Below are 21,098 nucleotides of genomic sequence, written 5' to 3'. Positions count from 1 at the left end.
ACTGCTGGAAGTAGGTGGCAGGGTTATCTAGTTGAATAGAACAAACCCAGCAAATTCTCAGGAACCAGACTGGCTGTAAGTGGACACCAGTGGGGACACAGAGGGATCCTCGCTATGCATCAATATCTATCTATATAGCACCCCAGTGGCATCTGATGATCAATGGGCATGATGACCAGATCACAAGTTGGGCTGACAGTCATTAAAATAATAGTAAATAAAATATAAACATAAACATAAAAATGCCATTATATTTTAATCTTTTATTCAGTTAGAAAATGACAAAGTACATTAGTTCTTTGGTCAATGAACTGAACTTTTCCAGGGCTGAACATTAATTTAACAGGCACTCCAAGTAAGGTTTAATTTCTAACTTTTAGTATCTCATAGCAACTATGTTCTACTATTAACTTTTGTAAACTTTTTTGTCCTCCACATGGAAAACTAACAGTATACTTTCTATTTAAGAGCTACACAAAAACAATAATAGTTCTATGTGGGACTAGATAATTAAGTGCTAGACTCCAACATTTTAGAACCTAACTATATATTCACTAGCACTAATAAACAACTAATTGAATGCTAGCATTTGTACAGGTTCTACTATCACAAGCACTACAATGTAAAGTCATCTTTGTGTACTAAAATATTCTAATATCTCTAAACTTTTATTTTTTCAAATGGCTTTATAGAATATGCTTTAAAAAATAAGCATGTAAAATATCGCATTTTTCATTTACAGGAAAAAAAAAACCCCTGCCTTTAACTAAGGACATGAGGGCAATTTTATTCCTAGAAACTACTTTGAGCTCTGAATAGTACATTCTGAGAAAGCTTTCCTTAAAATACATTTCGTGTAAGTCATTTGCTATGGTCAGCGACTAGAAAATACAATAGATAGGTGAAAGAAAAGTACTAGAAAGACATCACAGAGAAAACAATCTACTTGTTTCCTTGTTTATAGGAAAGTCAAGTGATGTGGTCATGCTTTTAGTAAATAAACTGTAATTGTGGTTTTAACACTCTGCTGACCTGGGATTGTGGTGCTGCTGCTAGAGCTACTGTCATCCACGGGCCCAAAGAAATCAAGGTTCAGGAGAGTGGAACCTCCACTAGCTTGAAATTCAGTGACCGTGTTGGTAGGCAGCCACACAGAAGGTAAGCCAAGGGAGGAGGGGTTATGTGTAAAAAGGGGTAAGACACACACTTGAACATGCAGGTTATAATTAGTAGTCATTACACATTTTTAAATCAACATTAAAACAATGTGTACAGTATTAGTTTTTCATTACTAAGGACATTTCAGAAATAACAATTTAATTCGATGTACGTTTTCTCATGTACAATGTAAATAATTTAACACTTAGTAAGGTTTTAGTTAGAAGTTCAGTTCTTTCAATCAAACTTGAAGCCATACCAGAAAGACCAAGGGGGAAATATACCCGTTAAAGGGAAACAATACTTGTATTTCAACCCAATATTAAATCACTGCACATGCCCAAATCAATCTTTTATGTTAGTAATATTGGTTTCCAATTAATACGTTTTTAAAAGTGACGAAGTTTTCAGTTTTAGGACACACGCCAATACATTAACTTAGTTTAAAGTGAAACAACACAATAAGGAATGTCATAACTGCCCTACCCTGATGTGCAACCTCAAGCTGTACTGTTCCCCTTTAACTCTGAAACAGTAATCAGAAATAGTGTACATTTTTAAAGAAGTTGTTTGTTAATAAAAAAGCACGAGGATTTGACTAAATTAAGACACCAGACAAAGCAGAAGGTTCATCCAGGCTTTCCTTCAGCACTGTTACTCAATCGGATGCTTTCCCAATATCCCAGGACCCCCACTCCATGGCAAAACTGACAGAATGACAGGTGTTTCAGGCAATGGCTCAAACAACTGATGAAGTACAGGAGTAAGAGTAATTGTTATCTTAGGGTACAATTAAAACTTGTGGTGTTGGCACACTTGAAAGCAAGCATTTTTTGTGTTAAAGACCCCACATAAACTATAAGAAGTTATTTCTTTTTCAAGAATTTCTCTTAAAGCCATGAGTGAAACCAATTATTTCTGGAACTACCTACCAGTATTTTGAGATACATTTTAGAAAAGGATCATGAAAATCATTCACCTTCATTTGCATATAAGTGCTCTATAAAATATTATTAAATCTGAAAACTGCTTTGAGTCAGTAAGTATGGGTCTATTTGCACAATGTATTTGGTTAATTGTGCTTTGTGCTTTAAAGCAGCCTCTAGTCACAAGAATTTACATCCAAGAAAATTCTATAAATTAAAACTACAGAAACTAATCTCAAGGAAATTGATCTTACCTAAAATATCATTTAAACTACCTAGATAGTTTTAAAAAATAAAGAAGCTTTTTGACCTAAGATAAAGAAACTAAAATTTTACCTAGCTACTTACTACCTATTTTGGGACATTAATAATGTTAATGATAGTAATGGCTAATTACTTGAGCAATTACTATTCAGAAAGAAAGCCTGAATTTCCAAAGATAAGAATGAGAAGTTATGTTCAAACAAAAAAGGAAATCAGCAGAGAGAAGTTTGTCTGAACTTTGTAGCTTTCTTAACTCTAGCTCTGGTGCTAGAGGCTCTACGGAGAGACGTACCATCTAAAGGGTTAGTAAGGCCACTGCTACTCCAGTCAAACTGGACAGGTGGTAGAGACTCCTAGAGTTGAAAACCAAAAAATCAAAATTAATCAGTACAAATTGTAGCAACATGAAGAATCCTTAAAAAAAAAAAAAACCCACACAACTATTATAGCTAGATAATCAGGCAATTAATTACCTAAAGACAAAATTGGGATAATTTACAATTTCAGAAGGTTATCTACAAATATTAACCCAAATTAAAATTGCAAAATTTATAAACAGTATAGTTTATTAACATTAAAATAGTTGTTTCTGAGAAATGGAGTTATCTTTACATTTCAAACAGGTATTTATGGACCATTCCTATGTCAAGATTTCAATCTATTCTTAAATCATAAACTATTGGCTTGATTATAATAAAAACATTAAAATATTTAAAAAAGTCATTGACTTTTTTCACTAGTGTGATTAACGTTAAATGACTAGCCACTTAAAATTTCTTAATAGAGAGTATAATACAATAGAGAAGGCACCCCACTAAAAATGAGGAAATATGGGTTGAGACTGAGCAACTACGAAGTAACTAGTTGTATGACTACGTATGGTTAGTTTAGTTGGTCTCATTATACACATAAAATGGGAAGGTTTAAAGTCCAAGGTCTCTGGTTCTTTACAATTTTCCAAATTGTACACATAACACAAAAAGTAGTACAAAACATTTTAAAAATGAGTATCACTTTATTTTAGGACTATTCTTGATGAGAAAAAATTGTGGGTTTTGGTTTTCTTTCTTCCTTTATTTTGAGGTGGTGTTATCAACACTTACTGAAATAACCCTGTGTTTTATTAGATTCTTAATATCAACATGTTATCTTTTTATACACCCCTTTGCTGTGTCATAAGCACATGCTTTATTTTAAGGTAGGTACTATTAAAACTTCGTACTCATTTTTTCTCCTGTGTAGACGGACACTGTTCCCTCTAGGAAAGGAGCACAAATCCATGATTTTTGAAAGTCTAAAACCATGAGATTATAATAACAATTGTCTTGATAACTAGAATACCAATGATACACTACGTTACTGTAAGTATCTCGTTGCCCCCAGAAGAGGTCAGCACTGGAGGGGCTGGGGTGTGGGGGGGGTGGAACAAACAAGGCAAAATGCTAACATTAGTGGACACCAGGGGCTAGGGATGGTTGTGGGAGTGGGGTGAGGTGGTGACAGTGGGGGTGCATACTGAGGGAGTTCTTTGTGGCGATGGAATTTTACTGCAGTTATGGTTCTATGAATCTTTCTGAAGGATAAAAATGCCACAGAACTATACACACACATTTTACAAATGTCATATTCCTGGTTTTGATATTGTACTGTAATCATGTAAGATATAATCAGGAGGGAAACTGGTGAAGGTGCAAGGCACCTTTTCTGTATTATCTTTGCAGCTTCTGTGAATGTATAATTATTTTAACAAAAAATGTTGGTGAAAATCTAGTTTATAACCTGCTTACAAGACTGATAAACACCATTTAGAAAAGTTTTTCGTTAGTTGACCTCAAAAAAACAAACAAAAAAACCTCTAGGCATTCTAACAGATACAACTTACAATATTCGCCTCCTGTATCAGTGACACCTTTGTTATATTCATCCTTGACTAAATGGACAAAACCCAGTTTATGTAATAACAAAATTTTTTGATAAATGGAGCAAAGCTCTTTCATTAACATGTTTTGTCTAAATGATATCAAGCAGCTGGACACTTAGAAATATTTCAGTGATTTGCTACAATTTTAGCTTCTCATACAGGTGTAGAGCATTTCAAAGACATATCCAATAATACAGGGTGGGGTAAAAGCAGGTTTACAGTTGTTCATATAGAAAATAATACAAGTAATAAATAATACGAGACTAAACTCTGTGTTTTGTGTACTCACTACCATAAACCTACGTTTGCCCCACCCTGTATAATAATGAGGTGTTAAACACAAATCAACACTTTTGTGGAAATGAGACTGATAAAAAATGGGACTTCAAAGCAATTTTGGCTAATGACATTGACAAGAAAAAACATTTTAAAACAACTTGAAGCGATGTGGTATGAATGATAACTGCAGAGACAAAACAAGGTCATAACAAGAGCAAAAAAAGAAAGGAGACTAGACAGGAGACTTGGGTTCTCTGGTCTTAGCTGTACCCGATTTTGGGTATATCACTTAGCCTTTCTAAATATGTTCTCTTATTGTAAAATGAGAGCACAATGATAGATGATAATTTTTTCTTTATTCTAACTCTAAAATCCTGATTCACAACTGAAATAGCCACATCAAGTAGCCTAAAAGAGGAATTTTGTTAGTGGTGAGTAGTGAATTAAATGCTAGTCAGAGAGTTGAGTGTACTCAGCGGTGAATAAAGGGTGGTTAAAAGTACTGATCCTACTAAGAGGGAAATCAGTAATGACACTATGGATGCTGTGAGCTTGAAATCCAGTGGATAAGGATTTAAAAAAGGGGAAAAAAACCTCCAAATGAATCACTATTGCTTTGTACACATAAGCTGTCTTTTCAGTTAAAAGTATCTTCGGAAAAAAAAAACCCACCATTAACAGTTGTTGCTAAGTTATTAAAATTCCTAAAGAAGAGATGCAGTGGCAACAAGATTAATGAATACAAGGTCATTTGGAAGAAAAAACAAAAAAGTCAGTGGGTACCAGAACTGAGCTAGAATAGGCAGATCAAAAAGCATGTAGTCATAATATGAATTATGCAACTATGCCAAGTTTGAAAGTCAATGTTTAGTGCTGCCAAAAACAAAAAGTTCATGAAAGGAAGGTTTGGTGTATGTTTTGTTAAATGAGATATTAAACGCTTTTTCCAACACACAGTTTGTTAAGCTTCTAGCATTAAAGACTACAGCTTTTTCACTGAACACTATGACTAGCGGGAAGACGTAACAGCATTACTGCATGGCCAAAAAGTAAAATAAAAGTAATATACATGCTGCATGCCAAAGAATAGTGGTAAAAAAGAGCATTTTGTATAAAGAAAATCTTCACAATGCATATTGAATGTTCGTAAAATTTTTAACCTGTATCACAAGCACGGAGTCAAGCAAAGATCATAGGATTTAGTGATGGAGGTCTGACACCTCAGCAAAAAAGTCTGACGTGCACATTGAAATCTGCCTGAGTGTGTGTGTGTTAGAATGAAGACTTACACGGCTTCAAGTCAATTCAGAACTAAGTTTGAACAGCTTCCATGGGGAAATAATATTTCCACTGATTCTCAGAAAAGCCTAAACACTAAAGGTAATGAGGATCACAAACTATAACAAAAAAAGGATAAACTTTTTAATTCACTATTTATGTATGTATTTTTTTAAAAAAAGAAATGTGTACACTAACAATAAAAAGATTAAAAAGATCTGTTTTACGTAAGTAGCAAGAGACCAAGTTCCATCTTCTAACAAAAAAGTTAGATATACTTATATGTTGTTAGAGATTTCTATGCTTGCCTATAAACAGAGAGACACCAATCCTTTGATTACGAGTACATAAGGGTATATGTTCATGAATAGAAATGGCAACATACTATGGAGCTGCAACTAACCTCCATTACATTAACACACATTAATTTAAGTCTTTCATGAAATGAACATGTTTGTATTAGGGCATCTAGACTTTTAGCCACGTCTATTATTGTATTACATAATAAAGATATAGATGACTAGAATTAAATACGTAAGATCAATCAAATCAGCAAGGGGCAACAATGACGAGTGGTAGCTAACCCTGATAAAATAAACAATAGTTTATGGGGCTGTAACACATGGAAGTGGATAGATGGAGGGAAAGGGGGGGAAGGAGAAAAGCAAAACTAGCAACAAGTGGTCTCAAGTGAGAAGAGCACCATTTTCAGTAAATGAACCAGCGCTGTGAGAATAAGAATGTTGATTAAGGCAGCAATGGAAATGTGCGGTGGGAGAAGTGATTTTTGGAATCTGCATAGAGAAGGCAGGCCTAGGAGAGCAGTTGACATCCAGAAGGCAACAAAAGGAACATGACTAAGGACAGATCTTCCTACTGAGACATTTTACCCACACAATCTTGCCTGTTGTCCAGACATCGAGGCCAGGAATTTTTTGCATCAGGCCTCCTTGCCCACTAATTCAGTGCCAGTTGTAAACTGGTTTCAAAGGGATTAAAAAAAAAATGTTTTACACTTACCCAAGGACATTTTTTCATTCTTTTAGAAAGAAAGACAGGAAGGAAGAAAGAGAAGCACTGACAGGCTGTCTCCCATATGCACCTGGTCTGGGGAATCATACCTGCCTCACCCAGGGATCAAACTTGCAACGCGGGCATGTGCTCTGACGGAGAATTGAACCCATAACCCTTTGGTTACTGGATGACACTCCAACCGAGCCTCAAGGGGATTTTAAGCTATGCCCAGGTATAAACCACAGTGGTACACAGCAGTAATAGTAGATACTTCTTGAAACACACTTGAAAAGGTAGAAACTTGCTTTACATCATTATTTTCTAAAGTTAAGTTTTTCAAAACATTAATGCTATAATGTTAGGACTCTTCCCCTAGTCACAGCAGCAAAGGTCCTGTGTCTAAATTAATTTGAGACATGCATTAAAATTAAATAGGGTTATTTACTACAGGATTTTTCAGAGTCCTTAATGTGTGTGTTGTGACTCTCCAAGTGGGGTATGGTACAAAGTTATTTCCCAAACTTATTTTGCCCTGAAACCCCTTTTCGGTGGCACTTCTCTGAGGCTAGTATTTAATGGAGCGCATATTTTGGGAAAGGCTGTCCAAATGTACACTTGTGTTAGATACAACTGAAGATGATATTAAGGTTAAAAATGATCAACACAGCAAGGACACAGTTTCAATATGGTAATATTGACTTAAAAATATCAATCTTCTAAAAAACAGTATTTTACCTGCATTGAATCTGTTTCTGATTTGATATGGGAAAAATAAGCAAACTAAAATGGCTATTTTCCCCAGATAAAAAGAGGGGAGGCTTTGATATTATACATATTAGACTAAAATAAAATTTGTCCTTAAATGTGCTTAGGAGGTAAAGAATGAAGAAAGGTAAAAGAGCTTTCTTCATTTTCAACCAGAGTAACAATTTCATCCAAATTCCCCAAACAACAGTTTTTGATGTAATCAACACACCCAAATTTTGTTACTTTATGAAATTTTGCAAGCTTCAAAAAATACATAATAGCAAACTTGATCCCATTTATTTTCTTTTGGAAATCCAACACTTATCAGATTTGTGTGTCAGTAATTATGACCATACAATGTTCAAGCTGCGAGGGATTTTTAGGGATGGGTGTTTCACAGTCTTCCTGTTATAGGGAAAGAGACTAAGGCTTGGATAGGTTTAAAGGACTTACCCATAACCAGCCAGTCCCCAATTTGTGCCTTTCTATTCTTAGAAATTAAAGATAATTTGTTCATTGTATTCCAAGAATGTTACTTAACAAGTAATCAAAAATCACACCTATCAGGAAGTCAAATTTTAAAAATACCTTAAAAACTAAGTTATATATCAAGGGAAACAACAGTGTGTGTGGACATGAGTATAGATACGAATGAATCTATCCATACACACAGATATTTTTACCTGAAATTGGTCAGATGTACATGTGTTCATTTCTGGTGACATGGTGGTTGTCTGACCAATGGAAGCAATTTTTTCTGCAGCAGATAGTGGTTTCAATGGTTCCTTGGTGGGCTCTAGCATACCCTGAAACAGGTGTATTAGCCATTAGTTTGGGGGGATATCAACTTATAAACTTTAGAAGAAATTTAATCTGTTAGAAAGCAGAAAGGAAAAAATAGGTCATTTGGAAAGTCACTAAAAACAAAAGGAGCCATCCATAAATTTTGTTTAGAGAAAATCTTGCAGCACGATGATGGGGAATGTTTCACAATAATACCTTGGGAACACAAAATTTTGAGGTAAGAACTTGTATTTTAAATCAAATTTGTTTCAAAGTGCCTGGTTATCACTGCCACATAAAAGCAAAAACCCAAGTTGTGATGGTGGGGATGGGGAGCGTCTAAGAGGCAAGCAGAGCAGTGTAGCAGATCCTGGCCCTAATAATGCAAGAATTTTATAATGTTTCCAACACTGAATCTGCAGGAGAGGGCACCCTTCATACATATTACACTATGGTGGTGCCTGGAGAAGTGAGAGCTGATTTTAAAACATACCATCAAATGGGATGACATCTACATGCTTCAATGTAGATGGGTTTAGTGTTTGATTCTAGCTCAACTAAACAATGGGAGCCTTACTACTTAGTTCTTTGGACAGGCAAAACAGAGACATATCCTTTCCTGCGGGGAAAATGTCTTACATGTTCTACTAGGTGTGTAAAAATCTAATATACTTTTTGAGTAAGAAAAACATTCAGAATGAATGTAGAAACAAAGAAAAAAATCACCATTTTGCATCAACACTTACCAAACACTAATAATAATGGGTAATAATCCAGGTTACTAGCCTGAAAAAAGCCAAGCTTTTACACAATTTAAAATAATACTTGATAACCTATTGAATATTTATCAATCAGATCCAAATAAAAATTTCCCTTTATTGTGAGCTAGGGGGTGGGAGTAGGCAGAATTAAAGCCACCAAGTAAATACTGTTAGAATCTGTAAATTTCTAAAGACAAGTTTTCAGGAGAACTCCCTCCCCCCCAAAATAGGGCATAAGCTACCTAAAGCAATTTACAGACTGAATTCATGAATGCATGGTCTAACACTACCACAAACATCATCCAGGCTTTCTAGTGTGTCCTTACACAAGGAAACTATGCCTTTGGCAGAAACTATGCAATTTGGCATTAGTCTTAATCAACTTTTTAAATGTGAACTATCACTAAACCAGTGGTTCTCAAAGTTGCCCCCAACCAGTAGTTTCTACATCTTTTCATCACCTGGGAACTTATCAGAGGTGCAAATTCTTGAGCCCTGCTCCAGACCTACTGAATAAGAAACTGAGGGTGGTATCCAGCAATGTGTTTTTAACAAGTCTTCCAAGCAGTTCACATTAAAGTCCAAGACCCAATGATTTAAATAATCATTTCAGATACTATGCCTCCAGATGAGATCAAATGATACTGAACATTGCATGCTTCATGGGAAAAACTGGGGTATAATGAAAATTTGAAGCTAGAGATGAAAAGAATAAATTTCTAAATGTAAGGCATCACAAAAATGGATGAGATGCCACATTCACTAAGTCAACTTTGGTATATTAAAAGCTTATAAAAATAAAAAATTATTACTAATAAATATTGTAATTAAGATAGCAAAATAAGACATAAATATTTGTCTCTAACTTCTAACTAAATTTCAAGAACTGGCTAATGTGATGAGCCTGCACAGAAGCATTAAGTAGGTTACTACTGAATGAATGCGACAATAACAACAACTTCTAGAATGCTTCTCTTTGAGAAAAAAAGAAATATAAATAACTAAAATGCTAGAAAAATGTTCTGGATTATATTTACCCACAACAGAAAAGAGTATAGGGATAATCAGGGTGTTTTAAAAATACAAGATAACTACATATTAAGGAGCAGAAACTGGTAAGAATGCACACAAAAAAGGTTTTTGTCCAATTCCACAAAACAAACAAAATTATAAAAACAGAACAAAGCAAACCAGTCCAATTCATCTCAATAATTAGAGCTTATTCATAGAATGTTTTTAGATTAAAGAAAGGTCAGGTTCCACAGCAAATTCATTTTTACATGCACACAAAGGGCTACAATTTAAATTCCACACCAAGAATTTTGTAGTTTTTTATTTGTTTCTTAAACATAGTATTTTCCCTTATTTTCAAGTTATTGGCAAAAGAATTTAAAAATATTTTCAGTTGAACAGATTGGACATTTTTATTTACCAATAACTCAAAGACACACAAAAAAACCACAAACATATTCAACTTAAAATGTGACTGAATCTTGATAAGGTACAGAATGAAAATTCCTCAGTTATCCTGGACTACCTGGCATATCTAAAAAAAAAAATTCAACACATTTAAAACATTAATGGAAAAAGTAAGGATCAATTTTTATGTGCCCTGGTCATTTTCAGTTACTATAATTTGGTATTTCCAAGGTTTTATATACATCCTTCATCTCAATATTTCATCATTTAAATTGATCACAACTGGATTAGAACAAATGGTATCTAAACCTTTAGATACTTTAGCTTCTATTTAAAAGCAAATTTAGGAAAAAAGAAAGACCTTTTGTGGTGCATTTTACAAAGACTTATTATGAGCACTAATAGTAGTAAAATAAAAGTCATTTTCAATCTAAGACAAAAGTCTGTAACTAATAGAATATAGAAAAATATCCTCAGATCAAGATTTAAAGAGATTTATGAGATCAAAAAGGATATTTTATTTATTCCCTTAATGTTCCCATACTAAATGCCCTTAAAATACTTTCCATGTCATCCTATGTAAAATGATTTTACAGAATAAATGCAGTAATGATAAGTACACACAGAAAAACTTTTGTACTTACCAATCCTGCTGCATACATGGGCACTATAACAGGTTGCTTCTTATTGCCTGTGAAGAGCTACACACATATGTTAGAGAGAAAGAACATATATTTAGAGAATGATCTGTCATACAATGGAATGCTTTCCAAAATGTACTTGCAATACTTTACTATATACATTATAAATGATAAACTGAAGAAAATGTCAAATTGCCCATATGGGGTTGTATTTTTGATCTCCTAGGCCAATTACTTCATTTTATAGTTAAGAAAAACACACTAAACAACTTTCTAAAAATAAGAAATGTTGACTGGAGAAAAATTTAGATTTATGTTTAAAAGTTAGCATATTCAAAACACATGAACATTTAAAGCAACAAATATTTATTTTTCTGATGAGTGAGTTTATCACTGCTTGAATAGAAGTGTAACCACCTAAAACATCCATAGGTCGATTAAAGGATTTTCCAAGGTACTAACAAACTCACAATGTTTCGGGTGTCTATTCCCAAGGAGCACAAAAGCTTCTTGTTGCTATGGGAGCCGCCCCACTGATATCTCAAGCCATGTGCATCATGGATATCCTGTAGCTCAGCCCATACATCCAGCAGTTCCCTGTAAAAGGTCACAATGAAGCCACCAATAGTGGTTTACTCAACACCTTTCACCATGAATTCTACTTGTAATGTGACTGTGAAATACTATACATGCCAATTAGTCTTGAGGCTATCATGAATATACTACAATTAATCTGAATAAAATTAACAGCCAACACTTATATACATTAGAAAAGTAACTAAATTAAACTCATTTGAAACAATATGCTAGTAACCAAGCAAAAATTTACCATATGTTTTTTACAAACTAAAGCAAACATACTCATATTTTGCATCGTATAATGTGCTTCCATGTATCATGTGTGCGCATAATACACAGGATTATTATACCCATTATTACACACATGGAGTGTAATCATTATACCCATACATAATATGCATCCTTATTTTGCCTTCAAAAATTTGGGCAAAAAAGTGTACATTTTACATGGCAAAATACAATATTTAAAGGGAGGAAAGAAACCAACTCAGCATTCTACCTTCTTATTACGGCCATTTAATATTTGTGTTTTTTCCTTGAGTCCTGATTCCCAAACACAGTTGTAATTATAGCATATATATAATTTTGTATTACTTTTTCAGATTTTAAGAATTTCCTGTTACATATGTATGTTTTTCAATGGCTGTGTAATGTTCTATTAAGACATAAGCACCATCATTTATTTAGCTATAATCCTAAAGCTTTAAGTAAGATTTACTGTTCAGCTCTTATTGTAAGGCAAAAGTATCTCCTTGTATTTTATGATGTGTGTTGTTATTTATTGAGTTAGTTCCTTAGAATGAATCTCCTGGAGAGAGATTCTTGGGTCTAAGAATATGAACTATCTGTACAACTAGCAATTAAAAAAATACATCTAAACAATTTCAAGCTGGCAAAATATCAACTTTGTGTCCCTTTCTCTCCTCAAATATTATTCCAAAACAAAAATCAAGAAGCAAAAATAATCTTCATCTCCAATGAAATTAAGAGATTTAAGACCCAGAGCCAGAAATACTGAGGTCACAAAGAGGGACGAAGGAGAGATCTGTGGAGGGAGACAATGCCTCCAGAGGTGAAAGTAGTAAAATGTAAGAATCTAGAAATGAGAGTAACATTAAAATTAAAATTGGAGAATCAATCTAGAGCCTCTAATAGCTTATAACTAACAAGAATTCCAGAAAGAAAATGGAGGGAAGGTAACTGTCACTACAAGAAAACTGCCCCATACTGAAGAAGTCTCCAGATTAAAAGGTCCTACCCAGGGCTCAGTCCAATGAATGAATAAAGACTCATATTTCATTGTGAAATTTCAGAATACCAGCAACAAAAGATACTAAATTATAAATTTAATGTGAGAGTATAAGAAAGTAAAACTTGGAGACTTCCGCCAAGATGGAGGCATAGGTGGATGTGCCGTGCTTTCTCACACAACCAAGTTTAGAGACAACTAAATATTAGCAACAGAAATCACAGCCAGAACACGGAAAATTGAACTTTTCGGAAGTCTGTTAACAACAAATTCTTCAGCCTGACCAGTAAGGGGCGAAACCAGCGGCTGGTGAAGTGGGATTGCACAGGAGGTCTCGGTCAGCCGGACTCAGGTGCGGAATCCAGGCGCAGGGTTGGACCTAGTGAGCGACCTCCGGGGAGACAGCGGGGAGCGGTGCTGCGTGTTGACTGTGGTCGCGCATTTGTGCGCGGGTGGACAGGCGAGGGAGTGGGCGGTTGGACTGGGCCGTCCCCACGGCAAGCGGCAGTGGAGGGCCCCGCCATTTCCCCGCTCTGACCCCACCTCCACATACAGCGTCATAACCCAGCAACTTGGGAGTCCAAGGCACCACTTCTCACACTTAAAGGGCCAGAACAGACCAAAAATGTCGCAAGATCTCAAAGCCCCAGAGCCTATAAATCTAAGCGATGAAGAAATAGCAAAACTCTCAGATGCACAGTTTAAAACACTGGTCATCAGGATCCTCACAGAACTGGTTGATTATAGCCACAAATTAGACAAATATATGAAGGCGAAACTAATTGAAATGAATGGAATTGCACAGGAAACCAATAGCAATGAAAAGGAAACTGGGACTCAAATGAATGGAGTGGACCAGAAGAAAGCAAATAATGGCCAAACAGAAAAGAGTCAAGAAGCAAGAATTCAAAGAAATGAGGAGAGTCTTAGGAACCTCCAGGACATCTTTAAACGCTCCAACATCCGAATTATAGGGGTACCAGAAGGGGGAAAGGCACAGCCACCAGTGGAAAACTTATTTGAACAAATAATAAAGGAGAATTTCCCCAATCTGGCAAAGGAAATAGACTTCCAAGAAATCCAGGAAGCTCAGAGAGTCCCAAAGAAGTTGGACTCAAGAAGGAACACACCAAGGCACATCATAATTACATTAGCCAAGATTAAAATGAAGGAGAGACTCCTAGAAGCAGCAAGAGCTAAGGGGACAGTCACCTACAAAGAAGTCCCCATCAGACTGTCAGCGGATTTCTCAAAAGACACCTTACAGGCAAGAAGGGGCTGGAAAGAGGTATTCCAAGTCATGAAATCCAAAGACCTACAACCAAGATTGCTCTATCCAGCAAAACTTTCATTTAGAATGGAAGGACAGATAAGGTGCTTCTCAGGTAAGATCAAATTCAAGGAGTTCATCATCACCAAGCCCTTATTATATGAAATGTTAAAGGGACTTATCTAAGAAAAATAAGTTAAAAAAAACATGAACAGTGAAAGGACAGCAAACTCACAGTTATTAACAACCACACCTAAAACAAAAGCCAACTAAAAGGACAGCTAGATCAGGAGTGGAAACATAGAAATGAAGATCTCAAGGAGGGTTAGCAACAGGGGAGTGGGAGGAGGAGAAGGGGGGAGAAGGTACAGAAAATAAGTAGCATAGACAGTAGATAGAAAATAGGTGGGGGGGCAAGAATAGCATGGGAAATATAGAATCTAAAGGACTTGAGACACATGGTCATAAACTAAAGGGGGGGTAATGGTGGGGATGGGGGGTAGGGTGGAGGGGAATGAAGGGGGGAATAGAACAACTGTAACAGCATAATCAATAAAAAAATTTAAAAAAAAAGAAAGTAAAACTTTATTATTTATCTCTTATGTACCTTTTTTTACTCAGGAGGTTATTAGAGGAAGTTGCCAAGATGATGCATGTCTAAGAGGCCTGGAAAGGAAGATACGGGACTCCAGAAAAAAAATGGAATGGTCAGCCTGGCAGGGTGGATTACAAGTAAGACTGTATTAACAGCCTGTTGACTACTAGGGATTTAGAAATGGAAAAAAAAAAAAAAAGCCAATGATTAAGTCCATGAAAAAGTTGTACTATAAAGAAAATAGGGGCTACGCAAGGAACCTTATTTAAATGATTACAATAATGAAAATACCAAATCAAATTTAACTGAAACCTATAAATGTATTGGGATGATAAAGGGAGGAGAAGAGCAGATATAAGATCTAAATTCTCATCTATCACACTACGAAGTCAAAAGATAGTATGTAAGACTGAGTGATTAGAATACTGATTTTATATATCTATATCTATATACAGAGTAAATGTGAGCGTGCATGAGAGCACAAGTGAGCTTAAACATGGAGAAGCAGAGAGGTTTTTAAAAAAATCATGTCTTTTGCCCTGGCTGGATGGCTCAGTTGGCTGGAACGTCATCTGTACACCAAAAGGTTGTGGATTTGATCCCTGATCAGGGTGCATACTTATTTGGATGCAGGTTTGACCCCTGGTTGGGGCACAAACAAGAGGCAATGGATCAATGTTTCTCTTACATCTCTCTCTCAAATCAATAAAAACATCCTTGGGTGAGGATTAAATATATAAATATCATGTCTTTGAGCACAATATAATTTTTTAAAACTTTAACACAATGTTTTAGAACCTTAATGTTTTAAGATAACCTTATAAATTACCACATATAAAGTTGAAATTACCACATATAAATGTTATCTAACAACTGTCTACTACTTACTTACCCACTTTCAGCTAAGGCCTCTCTTGTTTTTATTGGCAAGGTGCTTGTTTCCAGTAAGTGCTTCAGGGAAGTAACTTCTTCTTCAGCATCAGGTACAAGTATGGAAGGAAAACATGCTTCGAAAATTCGCTCCAGGCGGTTTAGTAAAGCTGTCTGTACCAAAACACGCCCCAGAAGTTTATTTTCATTTCTCCAATTCTAATAATGTCATGATTTTGTCATTACACACACACATGATCAGGGAAACTACCAGTCAGGTAGCTCAACTACTCACAGAACAGCTGTTTTAAATGATTACTTTAAATAATCATGGCGATACGGTGGTGAAAAATAAAAGTAGTTACACACCAAGCACCATACCTTGTAGTTAAGAAACATCATGTTATTTAATCCATTAGAAAAATCTACAAAGAAGAAATTATTACCCAATTGTAAAGTGGGAGAGCAATCTCAAATTTTGAATAATCAAAAACAAAAACGAATACCAGACAGCATCCATATTCTTTACAGCACATTGGGATGCTTCTTATTACCACTCACATACTCTAGATTTAGGAACAATAAGAGTGGATGCTTGTAAAGTATCTTATTATAGTTGAACAAACTTCTTTTTATGGACATAAAGTTGAATTTTGAAACTCTGCTGCTAACAACAAGCCAGAGTAGGAAAGAATGTCTCAATTTTTACTTAAAAATTCAATAGCTCATTTATTATTCTGATGATCAGTGTCATCTTTCAGAAATTTCATTTCTGTACTCTTTTTTGGTGTGTATATGAGTATATATGTATTTTTTTTAATAAAACACTGCCTTTCCTACAAGCAAAACCTGCATATTCCCATGTATTTTCTCCAAGAACATTGGCATTTGGAGTATTTGCATTAATTAAAGCTTATTAGATTTAGATTAACTTTTTGGGGTTACTATTAAGTTTATTCTACATGTGCAAACCAAAAATAACATTTATTCCCACTTTCCTATTTTAGATACATGTAAAATTGAACAGTAGCTCAACTTACTGCTTAAACATCAAATAGGAGTACAAATTAATAAATTAAAGCTTGTTGGAAGATTAAGTGTACTTCTGAAAATGATACCCAGTGTACAAGAAAATGTCACATCACTGTGGTGCTTCCTACCAAGCAATGCAAACAGGTTAACGCTTGATTTCTGTTGTTTAGTATAGTCAGCAAATGGGAAATATAGTCAGCAAATGGGAAAATCAAAACCAAAAGGAAAAAAATTTCACAAATACATTTTCCCAACAAACTCTTTTGAAAGCAGTATCAGAGCAAAAAACCTAACAATGCATAGTCTCAGGGTGCTCTTCTGCCATCTCTGCCAGTTACTCTAAAATCTTTATTATAGTCATGTCTGTGATATGAGAAAAGTTCTCGGTATCAATTATGAAACCACCAGTAACAAGTAGGCTCAAGATCCCAAGGCTTGTGAAACCTGAGTGTGTCAAGGGGACTGTGCTTAAAGCTTCAACAGAGGGAATGGGCAGACATTACTTTTAAAGGGATCAGATAACCATCTAATTGGAAACATGAGGAGCGCGGGCCTCTCCTGGGCAGGGAAGGTAAACAAAAACTCACATAAGACCAAATTTTATGTCTGTAAATTAAAACAGAATTATTCTGGTATCTTCTTTGTTAGCCTTTTAATGAGATAGAAAAAAAAATTATTGAAGGAAGAAATGACCCCCAACACATTCAATCATTTGGGCAATATTACATATATCAAGTTTTAGGTATATCAGTGAGCAAGTTCTTAATTTAGTGGAATGTACTTGAGGAAACAGAACATTAATCTAATCACCTCATTTTTTTACTTCTTCCTCAACCTTTTCTCATTAAGAATATAAATTACATGGAAATTTTAAAAGAAAGTTCTGTATGTCTTCAGGATTAGATATTATATTAAATAGCTTAAAATCTATTGTTGAATGAAGCAGGCTATTTTTTCTGAATAGGGTCAGAAAGTTTTTTCGGCTTTGCAGACCATCCGTAAACAAGTAAGTGTGGGTGTGTTTCAGTGAAACTTGATGTCCTAACATGGGCGGCAGGACAGGTTTGTCTCTCAGGCCACAGGCTCGCCCAACTGAGGTAGAGCAATGAACAAGTAACAAAGATTCAACCAGGGCCCACTAACAGAACAGCCCTGTCCAACACAGGAGAGACTCCTTAAAAATTCAACAAGAAATTAATAAAGATTTTGATTAAAATTATATTTCCTCTAACATGTTACTTTTTAAAGTATATCAGTTTACAACTATCCACAAGACCAGTTTGGTGGTAAAAGGCATCCTCTGAAAGGAGTTTCTTACTACTCTACTGTCTTGTTCATGGCAATAAGTAATCCCACATTTTATTTACTCCAGTTAGTAAATGGCTGATGTAACTGTAACACTTTTAATAGAGATCTGTGGATTAAAGAGGCTGAGACTCAGATTCTGGATTTATAAATTTGTAGACTGAAAGGTTTACCTCACAGGGTATATGATAAACTAGAGGATAAGTACTTGGCACCTAGTGTGTGCTCAAGAAGTGGTAGTTTTATCACTACTATGTTATTACCCAGATAATACACATATACACAGTGGCCTGCCAGGGAATAAAAATGTCAAAACTAGGTTCAAGTCTCATTAAGAATGTTTCTCTATCATTATTTAGCATTCTAAATCACTATGAAAAAAACTTGTCTCAACCTATCAATTTCTACCATATTACAACAGGAAATTAAATAATCCCAATATTTTGTGTCCTCCCCAAGATCTTCCTATTGAGTTGGAAAAAATTACCTAATTTAAAAAGATCTATTTAAAAAGCAAAATAGACCTGTTTCTGCTACGATCTGGGAATATTCAACTTTGGAAATTGGTGAACATTTTGGCTGACTTCTTGGCATTTATGATTTAAATCTTGATCACATTATGAAATATGAAACGTACAAACCACACATTAGGTGTGTTTAAGAGTGCTTTACTTTCCAAGAAGCACAATCAAGTTAAAAGTTCAAAAATGTGACAGAACAATGTCCAAGTTACTTGGTATGATAGGTAAAAGATTTTAACTAACAATGCTCAGAAGACAAGTTAAACAACATACCACAAGAACAGTTTCTCTTGAGACCAAATAGGTTTCTTTTAAGAAGCAGATATTCCAAAGTAAATTATAATCATATACTAAATTTTAAAAAATCATTGTGTTTTGGACATAACATTTGAACATGAGAAAAAAGAGATCCAAAGCTGTTATACAGGGGTGAGCAGGAGTAGGTTTATAGATGTAATACAAATAATACAATAATAAATAAATAACAATATAAGAATAAACTGTGTTTTACATACTTACAACTGTAAAGCTACTTTTGTCCACCCCTGTATTGGTAAATGTGTTGGTTTACTTTTTCTAATTAAGCCGTTTTAAGTGTTTTAAAATATATACCATTTTCCCCAAACACTATCACCCAAGGATAGTTAAATATATATACAACAACCTTAACCCAAATCAGTAATGCAATTAATATCACATCAAAACCAGAGTCAATAAAGTAAAATGTTACTTAAACTTGGGTTTATTCTGTTGGGCATACATAAAAAGGAACCTTAGCTATATTATACTCATGATATGAACTCTTGTTCCTATGAACTCTTGTTCCTAAACAGAGTATATCTAGCCATAACAGGAAGTCTACTGCTGGTCTTGATTAAATTAGGGCACTGCTCAAATTTTAAACTCCAAGTAGCTTATTAACTAAAAAAAAAAATAGATGTGAATTGAACAGTAATATTTATTAACATGTTACAGTAAATGTGGACTTATACGTAAAATTCCAAAAAATTGTATTATTTGGAATTAGTGGTGAAATCAGACTGGTTTAGCTCCACTTTCTCTAGGCAGGCAAGGCAGCACATGTAAAGCAGACAGTATCATAACCCAGTCCAGGAAAAAGTGAGGGCCTAAAGTCAGCAAAAGATCAAAAGATGCTCTCTGAAGTACAGCCAGAAACTACACAAGCCTCTTAAGGTACACTGCAGCTTTTACTTAACACTTACATAGTGCTTACCATGTACCAGGATTATTGTAAATGCTTTACAAATATTAGCTCACTTAAGTATCAAAAGAACCATATGAGGGCCCCCTGGCCAGTGTGGCTCAGTTGGGCATTGTTCTGCAAACCTTTGGTTGTGGGTTCGGTTCCTGATTGGAGTGTGTACAAAAAGCAACCAATTAATGTTCCTCTTTCACATCAGTGTTTCTGTCCTTTTTGCTCTCTCTCCCTTCTCCATCTCTAAAAATCAATAAGCATGTCTTCAGTGAGGATAAAAAAAAAAAGAACCGTACTAGGGAGGCAACAATACTACTATCACCCTCTTTTTCTAGATGAGAAAAATGGAGCACTAAGAGGTTAAGTTAATTTGCCCATGGTCACGAATAGTATGTACATGAGGAAGCTGATTCCTAACCCAGGAAATACAGCTTCTGAGTCTGCACTTTTAACCATTATATTACGTTATCATCAAAGCAGTTCTACATTCAATTTCTAAAAATTACAGGAGCTTTGGGGGCATGAACTATGCCTTATCTTGAATGTCTAGTACCTAGGTTCCTAAATACAGTTGGTACAGAAACATTGACTATATTAATGTACAATAGATTTTTTTAAAAAGCCCTTCACTTAAGACTGCAGGGGGCATATGCGTTCTACTTACAAAAGTATGTATTATTATAAGCCATCTAAATCATTTTTGTACACAGGTTAGATATATTTATATAATTGTAACATGTAAATAATAACAGCTGAATGAATGTCTTTTAAGGTACTATGTCTGATGCTCTACATATATTATTACTTGATAAATCTTTTAAAAGAAACCCTGAAAGACAGGTATTATAGTTTCCATGTTACAGATGAAGAAACTAAAGTTAAGGGAGATTAAGATAACTAACCGGCCTCATGCTAGTATGTTGCACAGCAAGAATTTGATCCAAAGCCCAATGCTAAATAAAGCCTACTTTCTTTTCATTAAATTTTGCTTTTACCCATTTTTTTGGTATTTCAAACATTTCTAGTCATTAGATAAGATATTCAACTATTAACTGCTAAGGTGATGAATACACTTTAAAAAGTGTGAATACACAAACAGGTTACAAGTTTTCCAAAAATCTTGAAGGCTATGTATATATAGACATGTAGTGTTCCCATATGGTTACTTTAGGTGTCAACCCAACAGGGCCATGAGATGCCTAGACAATGGATTAAACATTATTCTGGGTATGTCTGTCAAGGTGTTTGTAGATGAGATTAATGCTTCAAC

At 34.9% G+C, this 21,098-nt stretch overlaps 1 protein-coding gene across 2 annotated transcripts in view; it reads right to left on the bottom strand.

Annotated features, from left to right (window-relative positions):
- The window catches only part of AFTPH (aftiphilin), a 62,619-nt gene that overhangs the window by 9,611 nt on the left and 31,910 nt on the right, over nucleotides 1–21,098 (bottom strand). Inside the window, exons 3-8 of one of the 2 annotated variants that reach the window (XM_037126247.2) lie at nucleotides 15,777–15,928; nucleotides 11,662–11,788; nucleotides 11,195–11,251; nucleotides 8,271–8,393; nucleotides 2,641–2,701; nucleotides 1,033–1,116 (exon numbers count right to left, since the gene is read on the bottom strand). In XM_037126247.2, coding sequence (XP_036982142.2) covers nucleotides 1,033–1,116; nucleotides 2,641–2,701; nucleotides 8,271–8,393; nucleotides 11,195–11,251; nucleotides 11,662–11,788; nucleotides 15,777–15,928 — 604 coding nt within the window. The remainder of the gene's footprint in view (nucleotides 1–1,032; nucleotides 1,117–2,640; nucleotides 2,702–8,270; nucleotides 8,394–11,194; nucleotides 11,252–11,661; nucleotides 11,789–15,776; nucleotides 15,929–21,098) is intronic. The other variant, XM_037126248.2, reaches the window with a different exon arrangement.

Source organism: Artibeus jamaicensis, unplaced genomic scaffold, assembly GCF_021234435.1.
Source record: "Artibeus jamaicensis isolate MK-2021 breed Jamaican fruit bat unplaced genomic scaffold, CSHL_Jam_final contig_3175, whole genome shotgun sequence".
NCBI lineage: Eukaryota > Metazoa > Chordata > Mammalia > Chiroptera > Phyllostomidae > Artibeus > Artibeus jamaicensis.
Note: the sequence above shows the minus strand (reverse complement) of the source record. Positions and strands in the feature narration are given on the sequence as shown.